At 41.6% G+C, this 17693-nt stretch overlaps 1 protein-coding gene and 1 long non-coding RNA gene across 3 annotated transcripts in view; one reads left to right on the top strand and one right to left on the bottom strand.

Moving 5' to 3' along the window:
• The window catches only part of PTPN12 (protein tyrosine phosphatase non-receptor type 12), a 77598-nt gene extending 67253 nt beyond the window's left edge, over positions 1-10345 (bottom strand). The window contains exon 1 of one of the 2 annotated variants that reach the window (XM_056340108.1): positions 10324-10345. Coding sequence is in view for 1 of the 2 variants with exons in the window: in XM_056340107.1 (XP_056196082.1) it covers positions 9952-10050 (99 nt within the window). In the remaining variant the exon portion in view is untranslated. Of the gene's footprint in view, positions 1-9951; positions 10251-10323 lie in introns of those variants that run through there. The other variant, XM_056340107.1, reaches the window with a different exon arrangement.
• Positions 10346-10476: 131 nt separating this feature from the next.
• Positions 10477-16890, top strand: LOC130149904 (uncharacterized). The gene is made up of 3 exons (XR_008822057.1): positions 10477-10600; positions 11624-13632; positions 14419-16890. It is a non-coding gene; the product is annotated as an uncharacterized LOC130149904 (long non-coding RNA).
• Positions 16891-17693: the final 803 nt, after the last annotated feature.

The raw sequence follows: 17693 nt of genomic DNA, 5'->3' as shown, positions 1-17693 counted from the left end.
CATTTTAATTTGATGACAATAAAAATCAGCGTGGCTTTGTGTAACCACCTATTCTACTAAAAATGGAAGTCTTAGAAGAAATTGTCAAATACTAAGAGCTGTCTGGGGAGACTCACAATATCTAAGAGATTATTTCCTTCCTTTAACAGTTTATGCAATAGGGGTACTGCCCTATAGGCAATTTATAATTAATTCATTTCTGCAGGAATTCTCAGGTTTTTGAAGTAGTTAAACTAACCTACATATGCCCTGCCCTCCAGAAAAGCGTTTCATTTTCCAGCTTTATTTTGAACTAAATGATTCCCTTGAGTACTCCTACTGGACAACGCTATTCATTTCAATTAACAATTACCTATTTGCTAAAATTATAAGAATACACATGAGGGAGTAACTAATAATGAAAGCATAGCTTCCAGTTGTAATCCTACTTCCTAGGCAGGAAGGCAAAGATTCAAGTAGAAAATAGAAGAATCGAGACTTATTTTCTACATGTGGAAAGGCAGTTTAAAAAAAAAAAAAAAAAAAAGCTACGGACTGCAAAAATGCAGGACGTAATACATATACCATTGAGGCATCCCCATGATCAATTTCACTCACAAGGCACTTGGGTTTGTTTGTTGTTTATGTTAATCCATTTCTCAGTTTTGTGCATAAGACCGCAGAAATACTGGACAGCTAATTCAGTAAGAAATTCTAAGTAGAATGCTATACCCAAACACCACATATGCTACCAGAACACTGAGTGCTTTGAGGAAAAAACAATACTGTTCCACCACAGGGTTATGCATTAAAGAGTCAAATACAGTCAAATAAGAAGTGAAACATTTAGGACAGAGTGGAACACGACTCAAGCTTCTCAAAAGCTTTGCAGTTCCCATAGCTATCAGTCATTTCAACTTGATGCATAATCCACACTGGCAAGTCCCCTAACACTTAAAGACAGGCAACCCACGCAGCATCCTCTGAATTAGGAACCCAGCTGTTCAAAGATAGTTCTTGGAGGACACAGCTATCAGAGGAATAAAAATAATACCATACTAACATAAATGAGAGACAACATCTATTTTGAAAAAAAATTAAGATAAATTCAAAAAAACTGAAAACAATACAAAAATTCTGGACCAACAGCATCCTGAAACTCTCAAATGTGGTGAGTAGCTAGGACTCATGCCTATTGGTGTCTAAAGTCCAGCCAAAACCTGCATGAACTAAAACCTTGTCTAAACAGCTGTAGACATCCAGCTCAACACAAAAAATAAATTTCTCATCCATGATATTGACCCCATAGCAGATATGAAAGATAGCAATGACAGCAGAGGTGCTAACTGCCCAACCCAAATAAAAGCACAAGATGAGACAATGCCACTGATGTGCCACATTCTTTTCAGCTTCCCATTGCTTGCCCTGTATTAGCTGTCCAGAAGAAAAAGTCCTGGCCCCTTGCTCCCACTGTAGCCCAACTACACAGCTGAAAAAACGCCATCTACCTGTTCAGAACCAAAGAACTGCTCTCAATCTCACTGATCCACAGGAGCTGTTCTTCCTGTGATCACAAACAATAAAAAACATCTGTGTGTTTTCAGATGAAAAACAAAAAGCAGATGTCATCCACATGAGGCAGTAAGAACAACAAGACAGACAAATGCAGCAAGACAACAAAATCATTTAAGAGGACACCACTGTATTCTGACCTTACAAAAACAAACAAAACCAGCTACAACTTACAAGGCTACATAAGGAGGAAGTTAATGTAAAAAAGTTTGAATCGACAAGTTCAGTATTATAACTAAATAAAAGATTAAAGTAGTGTGTATGTTCTTTAAAGCAATATGGTTTCAAATAACTCCTCCTTAGAAACTAATGCTTTCCAATCCATGACTTCAGACACCAAAACTCATAGCTAAGACTGTACAATTAAAACTAATACATTTCCATAACATTTAACAATCAAGCCCTGTTCTCCAACATATAAAAAATAGAGAGTACGGCACTTCCTCCAAAGAGAAAGGAAACTAAATTATATGGATATGCTTATGAACACTTAATAACTGCAACAGGATTTCTCTAAATGATAGCAAATTAAAAATTGAACAAGCCAACTGATTCGTACAGCACTTACAACTTTCAGTCTACTAATGTAGTTGCCCTTGGCGCATTCCTAACACTAAGCAATTCCATTCTTTTTACTGAACTAAGGGAGCTCCAACAAAATAAATTTAAAAAATTAATGGTCAGAAGCATCATGGTAGGATTTCCTTCAAAATCACTGATGTTTCCTTCTAGAAATCTGAATGAATGAAATGTATCTTTATTTGCACTTGCTCCTAACAACATGTCTAGCCCATGAGGCAACATCATTCATAGTCCTCTCACAACAGCTAGATATTTTCCCCCACTAAAGTAACTGGCTACACCAGCTTGCTACTTTTTACAGCTGATAATTCAATTCTTCTAGGCTTTTCTTTCATAAGACACTTCCATTAGAACACTATTGCCTTTAAGTCTTCCCAAAAATTGATTACCACCAATGAAATTACCTTTTAAAGAAATTAGAAGTATCGGTTTGTAGGAAGATAGATAAGAGGAAAAATTAGGTCAACCAAACTAGGTCATCCATTTATACCTCTATTTAGCTGGTACCTTTTGGGAAACTTATTTCTCTATCTTTTTAGCTGTGTAAGAACTTCTTCATTCCAAAGCTGATAGCAAAAGGGTAGCTAGAACAAGGCCCTCAGAGAGACAAGCACTAATTTTTCCTACACAAACCTCGCAGTGGCTGAAACATCCTGACATCAGTATCCAAAGATACTTCTGGTTCTCAACGCAGAACAATGGTCCTGAAGTCTGACAGACTTCACCACGCTCTTCTCCTCTTACAGCTCTTCCCTTAACCTTCCTGTTGCACTCTCAGCTTCCATAGTAAAGCTACCAGCTACTTGTACTTGTACTGTCTCAATAGCATACAGTCTGAACACAATTTTGTTTCTCAAAGATGTAGAGGGACTCAAGACAGTACTCTTCAACAATAAGCTGCTCTCTGAGGCTCCCAGTTCTGGATCAAGAAGTCCACAGCTGTACCAGAGCACTCTCCTTCTGTGAACATGTCCTAACTGTCCAAATTTGAACAAATAATTAATGAGTTAAGTTTACATTGGCAAGTTTTTTGCCAGATGAAGCAGGAAAACAACGAGCTTAATCTCTTTGCAACGTTCACATGCTAGTTAACAGAAATAGAAATGCATATCCATGCTTCATTTAGGGCAAATATACACAGCTGAGTTAGCCAAACCTGCCCTGGCATAACCATAGCAATTGTGGAGTAGAACAGCCAGAAGAAAATATCAGGATGCAAACACCGCGCTTCCTAAGAGCACAAAGACCTTGTGCACTACCCAGTGAAGTTACGCCTTACTCAATTCTGTATCTGACCTTTTACACCAATGCCTCTCCCTAACTAAAGGCCATTTTATAAACCCAAGAAAAACAACATCATCCAGCTTCTGATTTCAGTTCTACAAATGTGTACTCAGGGCACTACTATAGTTCCACCTTTTGCCAGTGCTAACAAGTGCATTATTATTTTCCCTATGCCAAAATGTCTTAGCTACTAAGCACATTACAGTGCAACTGTAGCAGTACACAATATAAAATCCACAAATCTTAAATAGTAACGGTGAAAAATATCAACCAGAATGTCCATTTACTACAAATCAATAGCTTTAAGATGAAGTTAAAAGCCTTGGTCTTTTATTACACTTACTATTAACAAATGCATACACATCAGACAAGTAAATTTCAGGTTAACCTTTCCCTGGCTTCTATTTAGCTATAACTTCTATTTCGCTATCCTTCTATTAAGCTTCTATTTAGTGATAACATCATCAAGGAAAAACACCCTCAACCTACTGAAGTTTTAAAGTAAATGACGTACACTCCAAAAGAAGAAAGTTGTGCTATAGCAATCAGTCACACAAATATGCGGAGCAGTATATAAGCATACATCCAGGTATATACCTATATGTCTGCATGTACATAGATCTACAGAACTACAGATTAGGGTCTAGGGTTGACGAACTATGGTCACATGAGATATCTATATATAGAGATACCTAAATACCTATATACGTATATAACTATATACAGCAAAAGGCACTGTAGGATTGAGATCTGACTATAAGCAAAGTATGTATTTGACATGCTATTTAAATTATTTGGAGTGTATATAGTATGCCATGAAGTGCAAGGTCAAGATTACAGTTTGTTCCTTCTGAAAAATTCTATAATATTCAACAAAATCAGTATACAACACCTCTATTCCATAAGAACAGCAGACTTACATGCTGCTATCTTTAGAGACTGAGCAAACAGAACTTACTACCAGGCAACCTATTTGACACAACCCAGAGAATTGCCCGATTTGTTTTAGTTTCATTTAGCTGAAAAAACTACCGCAATTTTAAGCAGAGTTTCCAAGTTCTTATACCCCAGGGTCACTACAGCAGCTTTGTGGTTCTAGTCAACTGCCTCTATGAAAATTCTGAATGGCATCTTGGAAACAACAGGAACAGCTCTCATTTCCTAAGAAGGGGACAAAAAAGCTGAATATTTTAAACTGAATGGTTGTTCACAGCAAGTTGTGTTTTTGGATAACACTTAAACAATGGTATTTCACAAAATTTCAGAAGCCTCTGAAGTTAAGGGTTATTGAAGTTACTATTCAGTCATACTGCTCCAGCCAGATGTAGCCTATGTAAATAAAGCTTTATGAACGGCCTGGATGACTGTCACTGCACACAATGAAGTAATCTGTTGATGTGTGTGTCCCCCAATCAAATTAACAGCATCTAGCTGAAATATGGTTAATGGAAATAAAACTTAAAAAACACACCAACACTAAAATTAAAGCATAATACAGAAGATGAGTAGTAACAGGACCCATTTTTTACCCTGAAATTATAAAAAGGCTTAAAGCACATCTAAAGTGACAATTGCCTGTGGCCTATTAACACATCTCTAAAAGCAGAGCTTCTTATAACAGACCAGATGTACAACATATATACGAGTCATTTTCTCCAGTTACTTTTTCTATCACCCTTAAGGGAAGAGAAGTGCTCGGAACTGTTGATGTTCATTCAAAAGCCCCCAGGAGTTTCATGCAGACCTATACTTACACCAATTAAATCTTAGTTTTGAAGTTTCAAGAAACAGTTTATCATCTAGCTGATTCTACCAAAGTGTTTTTCCTAGTTTAATTTTTTTGCTCTTGAAAAGACAGCATATCGTATAACATATACAATAAAGCCTAAGTTGAGAGTTCATGTTTCAAACTATGTGCTACAAGCATGAAACAATTCATTATGTAAATAAATACTAGAAAACATCATTTCCAAAAATGTCTACACAGTGCTATCTTTTCTTAAGCTTAAAGTAATGCAGAGAGATATAATACTCTATCTTTCTTCACTAAGTTTCCAGTTTATATGCTTCCTTATAAATTTGAAAAATATCTTCACAGATACTCAAAAGGTGCATTAGTGGTATCTGAATCAGAAAGATTTACACAAACGCACATTAATATACAGATGAGCTTTTAAGAAGGTTGTTTCCCAAGGGCTATGGTTGAATATAGCAATATCTTTAATGCTATTCCAGAATGTACAGGAATTGGAACAAAATCAGTGTCATGATTGCCATTAGTACTGGGATGTTCGCTACATATCCTAGTAGTCTTGATCAGTGACTTAGAATAGTCTAGATTGCCAATTCACTTTTAGTAGTCTTGGACATTTTAGAAAAGACGCGCTTTCCTGAGAAATGAGACAAAAAAACTAGGGAAGGCAAGTTTTGTAACATCTGGCCTAGCACTGCTTATGATCAACTTAGCTTTTACCCTTAGAAGTCAAGCACGTTCCACACCTCCCGTTTTTTCAAACAGGACTTTCACAAAACGAAGTACTTAAAATTAAAAACATTAAGAGATTAAAAGCACAGAAACTACCTTTTTACCCCTTTCAAATCAATGACCTGTTCAAACCCTCTTTCATACTTTAGAAAACAGCACATCAAGTTCTTTACTATTCCCAGATTAAGGGTTCCAGCTTAGATGGACTGAACAGAACACAGATACACAATATTCAGTTGTTTGAGTTAGTTACCAGTGTCCTCTTGAAAGAAAGGTGTAAAAAGATCTGACACCAGACATAGCTACCTAGTAACTCCTTCCAAAGTTGTTAAAAATCAGTATTATTTGGACTGATGATCTACGACAGGATCATTTTGACACCACTACCTCCAGACAACAGCTGGGGGTCCCCTACACAGTACCCACTGCAAACACCACAAACACTTCCAACCATTCTCTGTCTTCCGTAACAACAGATTAGCCAGAGATATAAACCAAAAGATTAAGCAAGATGTCATAGACCACAAAACATTTGAAACATAACATCTGATTTTTTAAGGTAAAGCTTTACACCATTCATGCTCTTTAACAGTGGTAGTCTACACCAGACAAACAATAGAAATGGGAGCATCAGAATGCTTTTGTTGAGACAAAAAAAATCACATAAAAACCCAAAAATGTGTTAGTTGTGGAAACATTAAACTAAAAACCAGCAAAAATATTTAATGAGGTCTTTCTAAAATCTAGAAAAATTGTTTTCTTTGCCTCCATACGGAGCTTTGACTTCCTACCCTTGTCTGATTTAAGACACATGTTCATTAGAGAAAATCAGAATCTAGACCGTGCTGGTTGTATTCATACAACATGAAACACCAAGAGGAAGCAATCTATACTTACTTCCTTTTGCCTAAACAGCAATGTCAGCAGAAATCAAGGAAAAAGTATACTCTTGGATGTATTGTAACCATACGAGTAAAATCCTAACCGACATTATTTTACGAAAAAGCCCACTTGCCCCTATATCCGCAGATACATGCTTACCAGCAAAACACAAAGCCTATACTCTTTTCAAACAATCTCCTTCATTTAAACCTAACTATGTACACCTATAGTGCTGAAGTGATTTCCTACTAAGTCCTGCTCGCCCTCCAGTACAATCTATCTCATAAGATGAGAGTTGAGGGGGAATAATCAGTTTTCCACCTTCCAAGTAGAATATGTTTTCAGGTATGTCAATAGCAGTATTAAATAGCAGTCTTAGTCATCTACGCTATGGACTTTCAGTAACAGTCAGACTACTCAGTCTACCTGCACATAACTCTAGCTTCTCTACCCTCTTTTCCAGCACTCCCTGGCCCCCATCTGTCAAGTACTTTTAGTTCATTCACTCAGGCCTAAATATAATTCTGTAAGCCTATTACTCAACACATTCAAAGGTAATAAAGATGTGAAAATAAAGAATTGTTTTCAATTGCATTTACCCACTATTTCATACCTATTTTAGATTCCATTTTGACTTGGAAGTGAAGCGAAGAGTAACAGCAATTCCTATTCCACAAATTTGCCACTGCTTCACAGGAACAGTACATCCTGCACTGAAATGAGGAAATACAACTTCCTCCCTTCCCCTGCCGAAAAATCTCTAAGTCTTGAAGAAAACAGAATACTGAAGCTTTTACCCCCTTCACCTGTCGTCTCCCTTTTCAATCATTTTAAACAGCACCTAAGCATGGCTCTGTTTAAAAAAAAAATCAAAATCAAACACAATTCACCACTCCAAAACACATACACAAAAAATCAACACAATACCCTAGCATGTTCACAGTGGGAAAAAAATCCAAACCCAAGAAATCAGCAATTACAATTCTGGTCGCCACACTAATCTGCATCTGCTTTACTAAATAGAGATGAATATTGAGACTTATGTGACTATTAATGCCAAAGATCAGCATCCTAGTTTCCTGGTTTTCCTATAATTTATTATACAAAAATCAAGTATGAATGTTTGGAATACAAAGCGTTAAAAGGACAAAAGAAATTTTGAACACAGTATTTTCCACAGCATTTAGCATCATTTCAGGTAATACACCTTTCACCCAAAATGCCTTGACAATCAGTTCCTACAATCTTATTTTCCCATTTTCTAGCAGCATTCTTTCCTTGCTGCTCTATAAAAGCAATGAGAAAGCGTACTGACTATACAGTGGACAGCTATAGAAACAACGAGCTGTCGATAGAGAAATTGAAACAAAAGCTATTTTTCCGTACAGAGGTGCCACTACTTAGAAGAAAGGATGACAAAACTACTGTATACGATTCAACTATAAGAAGGCTACAACATTAAGCTATTTATCAGATACAAAATGGCAGAAGTGGGTTAGGAGATCTAGTACAAAGTATTTAACATAAAGGCTATTAAAAAAATCCTCCGTTTTCCACGGAGTCTAGGCCACCCTTACTGTAAGGTACACGTAGTTACGTGAACAAGACAGACCCATCAGTACAAGACATCAATTTGTGTTTAGTAACAATTATATTACTAAAACTATCACTTAACTAAACTGTCCAACTGTCCTGTCAAAGTATTTAACCTTTAAATTCTTGTGTAAAGATGCTCTGTTCAGCAAAACAGATTTAGATGTGTCCTATTGCTCCAACGCCATTTACATATTACATATTTCATCTCACATATTTCTCTCTTCCTTTCCCACACGCTCAGATGTTTCAGCAGCATACTTTCAGTATTTGCAAAATCCTGCCCAAAGAGCGTGGCCGATTTCCCACGGGCTCCCACCCCACCCTGGATGAACTCGTTACTTCCCAAAGTCCACTCCACTTCCTCTTCCACCCCTGGACCTGCCAGCACTCCCAAACCCTCCGCCTTGCACAACATCCGTGGCCTCCTCCCCACATTTCAGACTACCTCCCGTGCGACACTTACATTGAGGTTTTGGGGTGGGTTTTTTTTGTTCCCAGACCACTGGCAGAGACCGACAGCTTAAAAAGGCTAACAATGTAGGTTTAATCCCAAATAGCACCAGATAATAAAGCTACAGAGATACGCGTATACAGAGGTTGCTAACCCGCTCATCTTCAGCTCTTCTGTAGGTCAAACCGTATTTTGATGTGAAGTATTTAAACAATACTGGAAAGTGCCAGTGACATCTGCCCAATCAAAATTATTGTTCACAGCTCAGACCGTCTATTCAAAAGATAAATCTCCTCAAACATTTGAGCAGCTCGATTAAACAGCTAAAACAAACCAGGAAAAGAGCTAATTCTCCAATAAATTCTTCCCCAGAGCACACACGTTAACCAAAGGCTGACGGTGAACTGATCTGGAAGGAAGAAAGGACGAGGGATACAGGCAGGGCTGCGATGGGGGATGGGGAGCGAAGGGAGATGTTAGGGAAGGGAAGATGAATATTCCTCCAAGGACTATTCAATACGTTTAACACATCTCAGAAAGAAGAGAGAGCTCAAGCAGGCAGCTACAGGGGCAGATGAAGGGGGAAAGGAGGGAAGGAGTGCCCGATTATCCCCAGATGACATTATACATGGCAACCCCGCCAGAAAAGGGGCTGCAGGGGAGAGGAAGCGCTAAGAGCCCTCCCCGAGCCGCCTCTGTCCCCTTTATCTGCTCAGGGAAGGAAGGGGGGGGCGGGGGGGGGGGGGGGGGAGGAGGGGCTTTCGTTTAATTTTGCAACAGCCGATCCCCTGCCACCTCCTCAGCAGCAGAGGAGGGCCGGGGCAGAGGGCTGCGGTGACAAACCCTCCCGGGGGGTGGGGGCAGGAAGAGGGGCAAATTAAGGCGGCCACCTCCCCCCCCCCCCCTCGCCGCGCCGAGCTCGGAAAGTGGTGGGGGGCACGGGGGAGCCGGCCGAGCTCCCGGGCTACACAATAGCAGGTCACTCCCAGGGAAGCGATGCTCACAGGCGGATGGGGAAGGGGCTGCAGGGGCAGCCCGGCACCTCGGCGGGACTCCCCCCCACGCCCCGAGGGGAGGCGGGAGCCCTGCCCGCCCCTCCGGCACCGCCGCCGCCCCTCACCATGAAGTCGCTGGCGAAGTTGTCCTCCCCATTGTGGTCCGTGTCCTTCATGGCCTGGACTCGCTTAATGAATTTCCTCAGGATCTCCTCCTGGCTCATCCTGCCCCGCCGGCCGCCCTGCGGAGCGGGAGCCCCAGCCCCGGCCGCCCGCCCGCTCTCCGTCTACCAGCCCCCCCCGCCGCACAAGCCCGACACCCGGCTGCCTGCCCTGCCTCGCCTCTCCCAGCCCCCGGGCCTGCCCCGCGGCCTGCTGGCGCGGCACGGCTCCCCACCCCGCTTACGGCCGCTCGACCGCCCGCTCCATCCTCCCCTCCCTCTGCCCGACCCTCCCTGGACGCCGCCGCCGACACAGGGACACGACGAAGTCCCCACCTCCTCCCCCCGCGCAGGCGCGGCTCCCGCTCCTCCGGCGTTTCCTACGCCCGCCCCTCCTCGGGAATCGGCCCGCCCTTGCCGCTCGTCCATTGGCTCTCCTGACGGCCTCCTCGTCCTACTGGTGACGGCGCACGCCAATCAGCGGCTAGCCCAGCCTCGAGGGAGAAATCGTTGCGCTCTTCGCCGCGCCCCGCGCCGCCAGCCCCTCCCGTTTCCCACGGATGGGACCTTCCGCAGGGCGCCGAATGGAGCTCTGGAAGGGACCACTTGGAAGGTGGGGGGGGAGGGGAGGCTGAGCGCAGCGAAGTGCGGTTTCCTCTGGCTAGAGTACAATGGGGCGGCGGTGGGTGCCTACAGCTCTGGGGCCGGGAGGCAGCGACCGGCGCTGCGGCATGTCGGGACCTGTAGTCGCGCCACGGCTGCGTCCCCCGCCCTCGGCGGCCCGCAGCGGGGGAGGGCTAGGGGGCTGGGGATTGTCGCCTCCTCACGAAGCGTCCTCCTGAAGCGCCCGGAGGAAAAGGACTTCCTCCTCGGGTGGGAAGGCCGAAGCCGTGGAAAGTGCCCGCGGGTCCCTGCGGGTGGCGGTGACCGAGGCGGGGCCAAGGGCTCCCCGCGGGGCCGGGCCGCGGGCGCCGCTGTGGTAAAAGCCGGGCGGCAGGAAGATGGCGGGCCGGGCAGGTGACAGGCCGGGCGCGGACTCGTGTGTGGGCACTGCTCCCCACGGGTATGTGTGTATGTATATACATATATACACACACACACTTAATAAAGATGTCGGCACGCGAAGATGGGACGCGGAAGCGCCGGCGGTGGGTGCCCGCACAGGGCCGGGGGCCGCGGGGAGCCCGGGGCGGGGCGGGCTGGGCGCGTCTGACAGGCGGCGGCGCCCCGCTCCCCTCTGCGCCCCGCTCCCCTCTGCGCCCCGCTCCCCTCTGCGCCCCAGCCGCGGGGGCTGCGGGCACCTCGGGCCTTCCCGCTGGGAAACGCTTTAAAATGTCTTTCTTACCCCATGTTGGATGTTTTGGCAATGTCAAAACATGACGAGCCAGCATGGTAAAAAGCCTATTCCTGCCTTTTACGTGAAATAGTTAAACATTAAAACATCTTCCTGTGCGGTGCCTTGGTTATGTTTATAACCTGTGCTTCAGCAAAGCAAAATAATTTCAGAGGTGTGTGCGTGTATAGCCCTATAGCATAACAAATATACTAAGTCAAGTCTTTTCAAGTGTAATTTTATTGGTGAAGAACTACATAGCCTTTATTGATGCAGTTGATCCAATAAAACTTTGTCACACAGATTAATGATGAAGGTCTGTGATGAGAAGCATAACCCACTGAAGGCACTCCTACCAAACTGCATGTTTCTACTACTCGTTTCCACCCACTGCACTGTGCTGCGCTTGTAGTCACATCGGCACAACTGCTTGTTGGACAATACATCGAACCAGCTCAGGGAATTGATTCAGCTGCAGTGTAAACCCACAGAAAATCTGTGTTTCTTTCTTCTCAGATGATTCAATTAAGCTGGCTTTGCTACTGAAACAAACCTACATAAAAGCTTGGTCTTCCTGTGGTGGTGCAAGATATTACTGTTTTAGATGACTGCCAAAGATCACCACCTCTACACCAGAATGAGCAAAATGGCATGTTACCATCCTCAGCCCAATTCCGTGTCCATCAACTCATCATCTTCCTAAATGGAAACAAGTTTTGAGCTACAGTGTAGGATGCTGAACTGTAGCTGCTGATGCATGGACACACATTTTCTTCTGCATCTGCTATAGAAGCAGTCATCTCTGGTAGAGGAGCGGGTTGGAAAATTGAGAGGGTTAGCATTCTCACATGATATGCTGCAGACTTCAGCCTTTTATAAAAGCATTATTTTTTAGCAGTTGATGTTCATAGAGCCTAACATAACAGCAGACATAAGGACACATCAAAGAATGGGGAAAGGGCATCAGTTCTTCTGTGCTGAGAGTTACTGAAGCCTAAGCATCCCACACAAACACATCAACTGTCAGACCTCAGTCTCCTCTCCGTGTCCTTTGCACCAGCCTCCATAAGTAAGCTAATCAATCAGCCCTGAAGAGCCACAAAGATGGCTGCTTTAATTCCTCTTTTCCTTCTCCTTTTCCTCCTCCAAACCTTCTCCTTCTCCCCTACCAAAAAGCAGCATTAAACGGAAATTCAGAAACAAGGTAGATAGACAGATAGGGCACAGAGATCACCAAGGATAACTGTGACTTGGATCATCATGTAACCTTTTTCATGCTACCTTGCTTGAATGCCATCTGCTTCAGGAAGGTTGCTTAGTTTGCTCAGCAGTTATCCTGGCAAACCTGCTCCCAGTGCCAGATGGCATGTAGCTTTAGAAAAGTGATACTTGGGACTAAGCAACCCATTGATGAAGTCTTGAATGTAGTATGGTTTTCTTCACTCCGCTCATTTATTCACACAATATGAGTTACAGAGGACTTGATTAGGGGAGAAGGAAAGATCATGATTTATTGTATTTGAATCTGATGTCATTATTGCCTCACATTGAAAGGATCCAGTTATCAGTCTGGCCTGATTTGTAATCTATCACTACGTTATAATAAACTTCTGTAGACTAGCAAGTGCAACTGAGTTTTCATTTGGATTAACTGATAAGAATGTATAATCTCAGAAGAAAAAAAGAGCCCCCCAGACTAGGCATGAGTTGCTAACCAAAACAAAGGCATATATGAAACAAAAAAAATAGAAATAGCTGGGTGGAGAACTTTGCCTAGCATTGTTTGCATATGCATGTGTACCTGTGAGAGCTGCCAGTCCTGAGCACAAACCCAATAGCACCAGTTTTATCTCCCGCAGCCCTGCAGATGTTGCATGAGGCTGTCTCATTTTGGCTGTGAACGCAGAAACCTAAACTTTCAGCAGCAAAAGCAGTGCTTTAACCAAGACTTTTGATCTGAAACTCAAACTGTCTGGGTTAAACCCAGACATCTGACCAATCTAGCATGTGTGCATGAGTGTGTATTTGTGTAGCTGTAGGGGCGAGGTGGAAAAAGCAAGAGAGACGCAGGGCCAATTACTCACCCTATAGACAGAACAGGAAGTTGGAACCCAAATCTGTAAAAGAAAGTTGTGGTTGTGTCTTAACAATGCACACAAGCATGGTCCTTGGAGAAAAGCAAGTAGATAGATCACTGGCAGGTTCTCTGCTATTAATCTCGTTTTGCCTTGCCACGCACTACTCCAGCTGCTGCAGGAAAGGAAGACAGCCAGTTTTTTCTGTGCAAAGGTGGCCTCTCACGTTCCCGCAAGGTAAGCATGTGTTAACTGGTAAATGTGTTTCCTGGCATGCACGCCGTGGTTATGCCCAGTCCATGGGCAGGAGTACCACACAGCCGAGTTTACCAAGCTTCAGAGGGGTCCCTGAAGACTGAGACGGAGCACAGGCTCACCTCAAAGCTGTTTGACTGTAGTGTCTGTATGGCTTGCAGCCATGTTCAAAACCTAGTGCATATCTACCCAAAACTGTGTTTCAGGAGAAATCAAAGAACTGGGGTGGGAGGGAAGGCTGAAAGAACCCTGTAGCTCTGAGTAAGGGCATCATCTCCTATGGTTTGATTCCTCATGTGTCCAGCAACACAAGACTTTGTACGTTCCTTGTAATTTGGTGTGATTACAATGATAGCTCACTGCCACCAGTTTCTCCTCCCCTCTGCAGTAATCTACAGACTCTTAGATTTTGACTACCTACTTGGAGTGACATATTTGTTACGGTGGTAATTGCTAACATATTACTGTAATTATAACTAAGTTACAATCAATATATCCTGTACATGAAACCTCAATTTTATCTATACTGAGAGTCTGAAAAAGTTTTGTAATCAGGATCATTTAGGATCAAAAATAGATATTAGCATTCATGGATTTTAAAATAACACTCCTGGAATATATTTTAAGTGCATTTGGTTGGAAGATTTCTAAAAATGTGCTGTTTCAATGGAAAATGCTGTTTCTGTATAAATTAAATTTTCCACAGGAAACAGTTTTGCCAATGTTTTTCTGCTTTCTGACAAGAACAATGTATTGTTATACTTACAGATGCAGAAATGTCTTTACCATTGAAGACAGTACAACTTGGGACAGGGACCCAGGACATGACAGAGCTGGAGTGTGGAGCATAAAAGCCAGGAAGCTGTTGAACAGCTCAAGGATACACATAAAAACTAAGTCCAAATGAAACATTTGTCTTTGATCTGACAAACTGAAATGCAACGTTTCCACAAATGTAAAAATGTTTCATGCTGGCTGAAAATAGCTAAATGAAACATTCAGGAGTATCAGCATCAAGTACTTTTTGAATACTCTGACACTCAAAACATTTTGGCATTTAGTCACTTTTGTTTCCAAAGAGGATAAAAACAGTGTATCATGTTTTCTGGCTGATCTTCAGTTACAATTTGGCCACTTAGATCATAAGTAACAAGCTAACAAAACCAGCAGTCCTCATGGATATTCAAAGTACTAATGTTGAACACATGAGTATTTTGTCCACATGACAGACAATAAATCTGGAGAAGATACATACTATCCTTTGTATACAACAAACAGATTGAATTTCTGATTTAAACCTGAAGCTAATCTCATTTTAAATGAGTCATAAAGACCTGATCAATGTCAGTATAATAAGTTCCATTCATATTAATTAAGTGCCACGTGATTGCTGGATTTCTTGACATTTTCCTCTATTACTCTGTTAGGCAATGACAGACTCCTTTTCTATATTTACCACCGAAAATACTACTCCTACAATGTAATTTTACCTGCCTTGCTTCGTTTTTATTTATTTACTTACCATCTTCTGGGATTCTTTGCACAATATTGCTAAAACACTTTAATTGTGACATTTCTTATACAGTTAATAAATATTTTAGATCGTAATTATTGAGTTTCATAATCAGTGCATAATTTAGATTCCTCTCTAGCTGTAACATACACACACACACACACCATATGCACACAGTTTCCTTACATAGAAGAAACTTTGTTCTTGCTGCTGTACTTACTGTAGCAGCATTCAGATTTAAAGTGGTTTTTAGGTACTGCTAACATGCAATTGAAACAAAAATAAGTGTGTACGTTATGGTCATCAACATAATCCTTTACCACAACCAGTTCTAAAAAGAAAACAGCAGCGAAATAATGTCCACACTTAAAATTTTTCTATTTAACTTTTTACATTTTTCATTTAAATAAATATATTCTCTCTTGATTGAGGTATTTTTTAATTATTTTTGTGAATGTAGAAAAAAGGGGGGGGCATCCGAATACAATGAATATTTTCTGCAAGATTTTAACGGTATTAAAATCAACGGCATACAGGCCCCAGATTAATTGCTGTGTGTCCTTTCAATAGCTATTTTTTGATGGTTTAATTGTAAATCACTGAAAGGCCTGATGCTTTATTTATACATGTCACAATGTAGGAATATTGATTTCAGTAGGATACCTACATCGCACTACTGGACATAAGATCAGGAAAATCAGGAGCCATTTTCCATCTGTATTTTTTGACCTTATTAAAATTGGATGTATGATTCCTGAAGCAGGAATATTTCTACCTTGCAACTACGCTGTACATTTGACAATGTGACACAGGCCTGGTGTGCTGCCGGCCAGCAGCCAGCTGCAGCACTACAGTGGGCTGCTCTGGAGGAACCTCATTTGCCTCCTTGTGACAAAGCTTTCACTGAGGGTATTCCCCAGGCACGGCTGCGCCACATCTGAAATGGAAATACCAGCAGCAGAAGGTAAGTCTGTGCACAGGGCATGCTAGTTATTTGTGCTTTCAAATCTTTGCCTGCAAGTATCAGAAAAAGCATCATTAAAAAACCCGGCATGTTTAAAAGACACAGGGAAGGAATCTGGATTTTCTGTTGGGAGGTAGTAATTCAAAAAATTATTTTGAAAACAGGTAATTGAACAACAATCAAGTTTGCAGTATCAAACAAAACCAAACAAAAATTATTAGTACTAAAATCTTGCATCAATGAATCTGAAACGTAAAAACTGAATGAGCTTCACATCATTTATTGTTTAGTTTTGTGTATCAGCCTCAAGAACAAAAGAATCTGTTCGTTACCAGTTCTTATCCATTAGTATAGCAATATTTGTATTATCCTTAAACAAACCCAGGCTATTAATCAATACAAATTAAAATATTTCCACTTCTCTAAAACATATCTTTACTGAAAATAAAACTAAAAACAATCAGGCAAAATGTGAGCCAGAATGATTAAATGTTGGTTTTTTACCTGGCATTAGCATTCTCTGGATGTACATACTATTCCATTTTATTCTGAAAATCCTATTAAAATAATAATAACAAGGACTGAGACTGCTGCTCCTGATGCATTAGATATGCCGGTGAAACGGTTTCCTAAGAGTTGCTCCTGTGAAATGCCTGCTGTAAGGACCATTAGTAGTCATAATGGCCAGTTCAGTTTCTTGACTATTTTAGATTTTAAAAAAATAATATTTTTTATCGTCTCTTAAGGAAAATAGTGAGCTTTATAGCTTGGGAAACAAAAACAGATGGGGGGGGGGGGAGGGGGGAAGAAGAAAACTAAAGGCACCCCTCCTGCTCAAGCCCGTGAAAATTGTACCATGGGGAACCACCCTGTATGTAACCTGGTCTGGTTTTATGTTAACTTCAAACAAATATGGGTACAATTCTGACTTCACTCTCCAATGTGAGTTTTCTCCCACATTTCAGTGACAGGTTTGCTGTTATAGCTGTGCATATCTAATAAAGTGACATAAGCCCAACATGCACGGTGTTCAACAAAATTCCTATTTTGTTATCAGAGAGCACAACAATAGTTCTATTGTGTAGGGCAGCTCTCCTTGGAGGTGGAAGGAAGGCTGCACACAGGCTTCCACACTGGTCCAGAAATATGATGGTGACACCAGACTGGCTCATGTAAACAGGAAATCAAACCAGGATGTAAACTGGACTGCTTCCATATTCAGTAATACTCAGCTAAAAATAAACAGGTTGAATAGAGGTAGGAAAGCTAATTCTCTCTGTAAACTCATTTTTCAACTTGAATTTTTCAAGACCTGACAGAAAAATTAAAATAAAATTAGTTTTAAAGTTGCTTTATCAGTATGTCAGTAATGACATTGTGGTCACTTCCAGAGGGGCTACTAGCCTGAAAAGGAGAATGGAAAGTCTCTCTTTCCAGAGAATAATAAGGACTTGGAGATGAACATTGAAAAGGGACATGACTGCTTTATAAATATAACAAGGGATTGAAAAGCTCAAAGGGAAAGATGTTCTAGTTAAGCTAAAAGACATTATCATAAGAATAAAT

The sequence above is a fragment of the Falco biarmicus genome, chromosome 5 (assembly GCF_023638135.1).
Source record: "Falco biarmicus isolate bFalBia1 chromosome 5, bFalBia1.pri, whole genome shotgun sequence".
NCBI classification, from domain to species: domain Eukaryota; kingdom Metazoa; phylum Chordata; class Aves; order Falconiformes; family Falconidae; genus Falco; species Falco biarmicus.
Note: the sequence above shows the minus strand (reverse complement) of the source record. Positions and strands in the feature narration are given on the sequence as shown.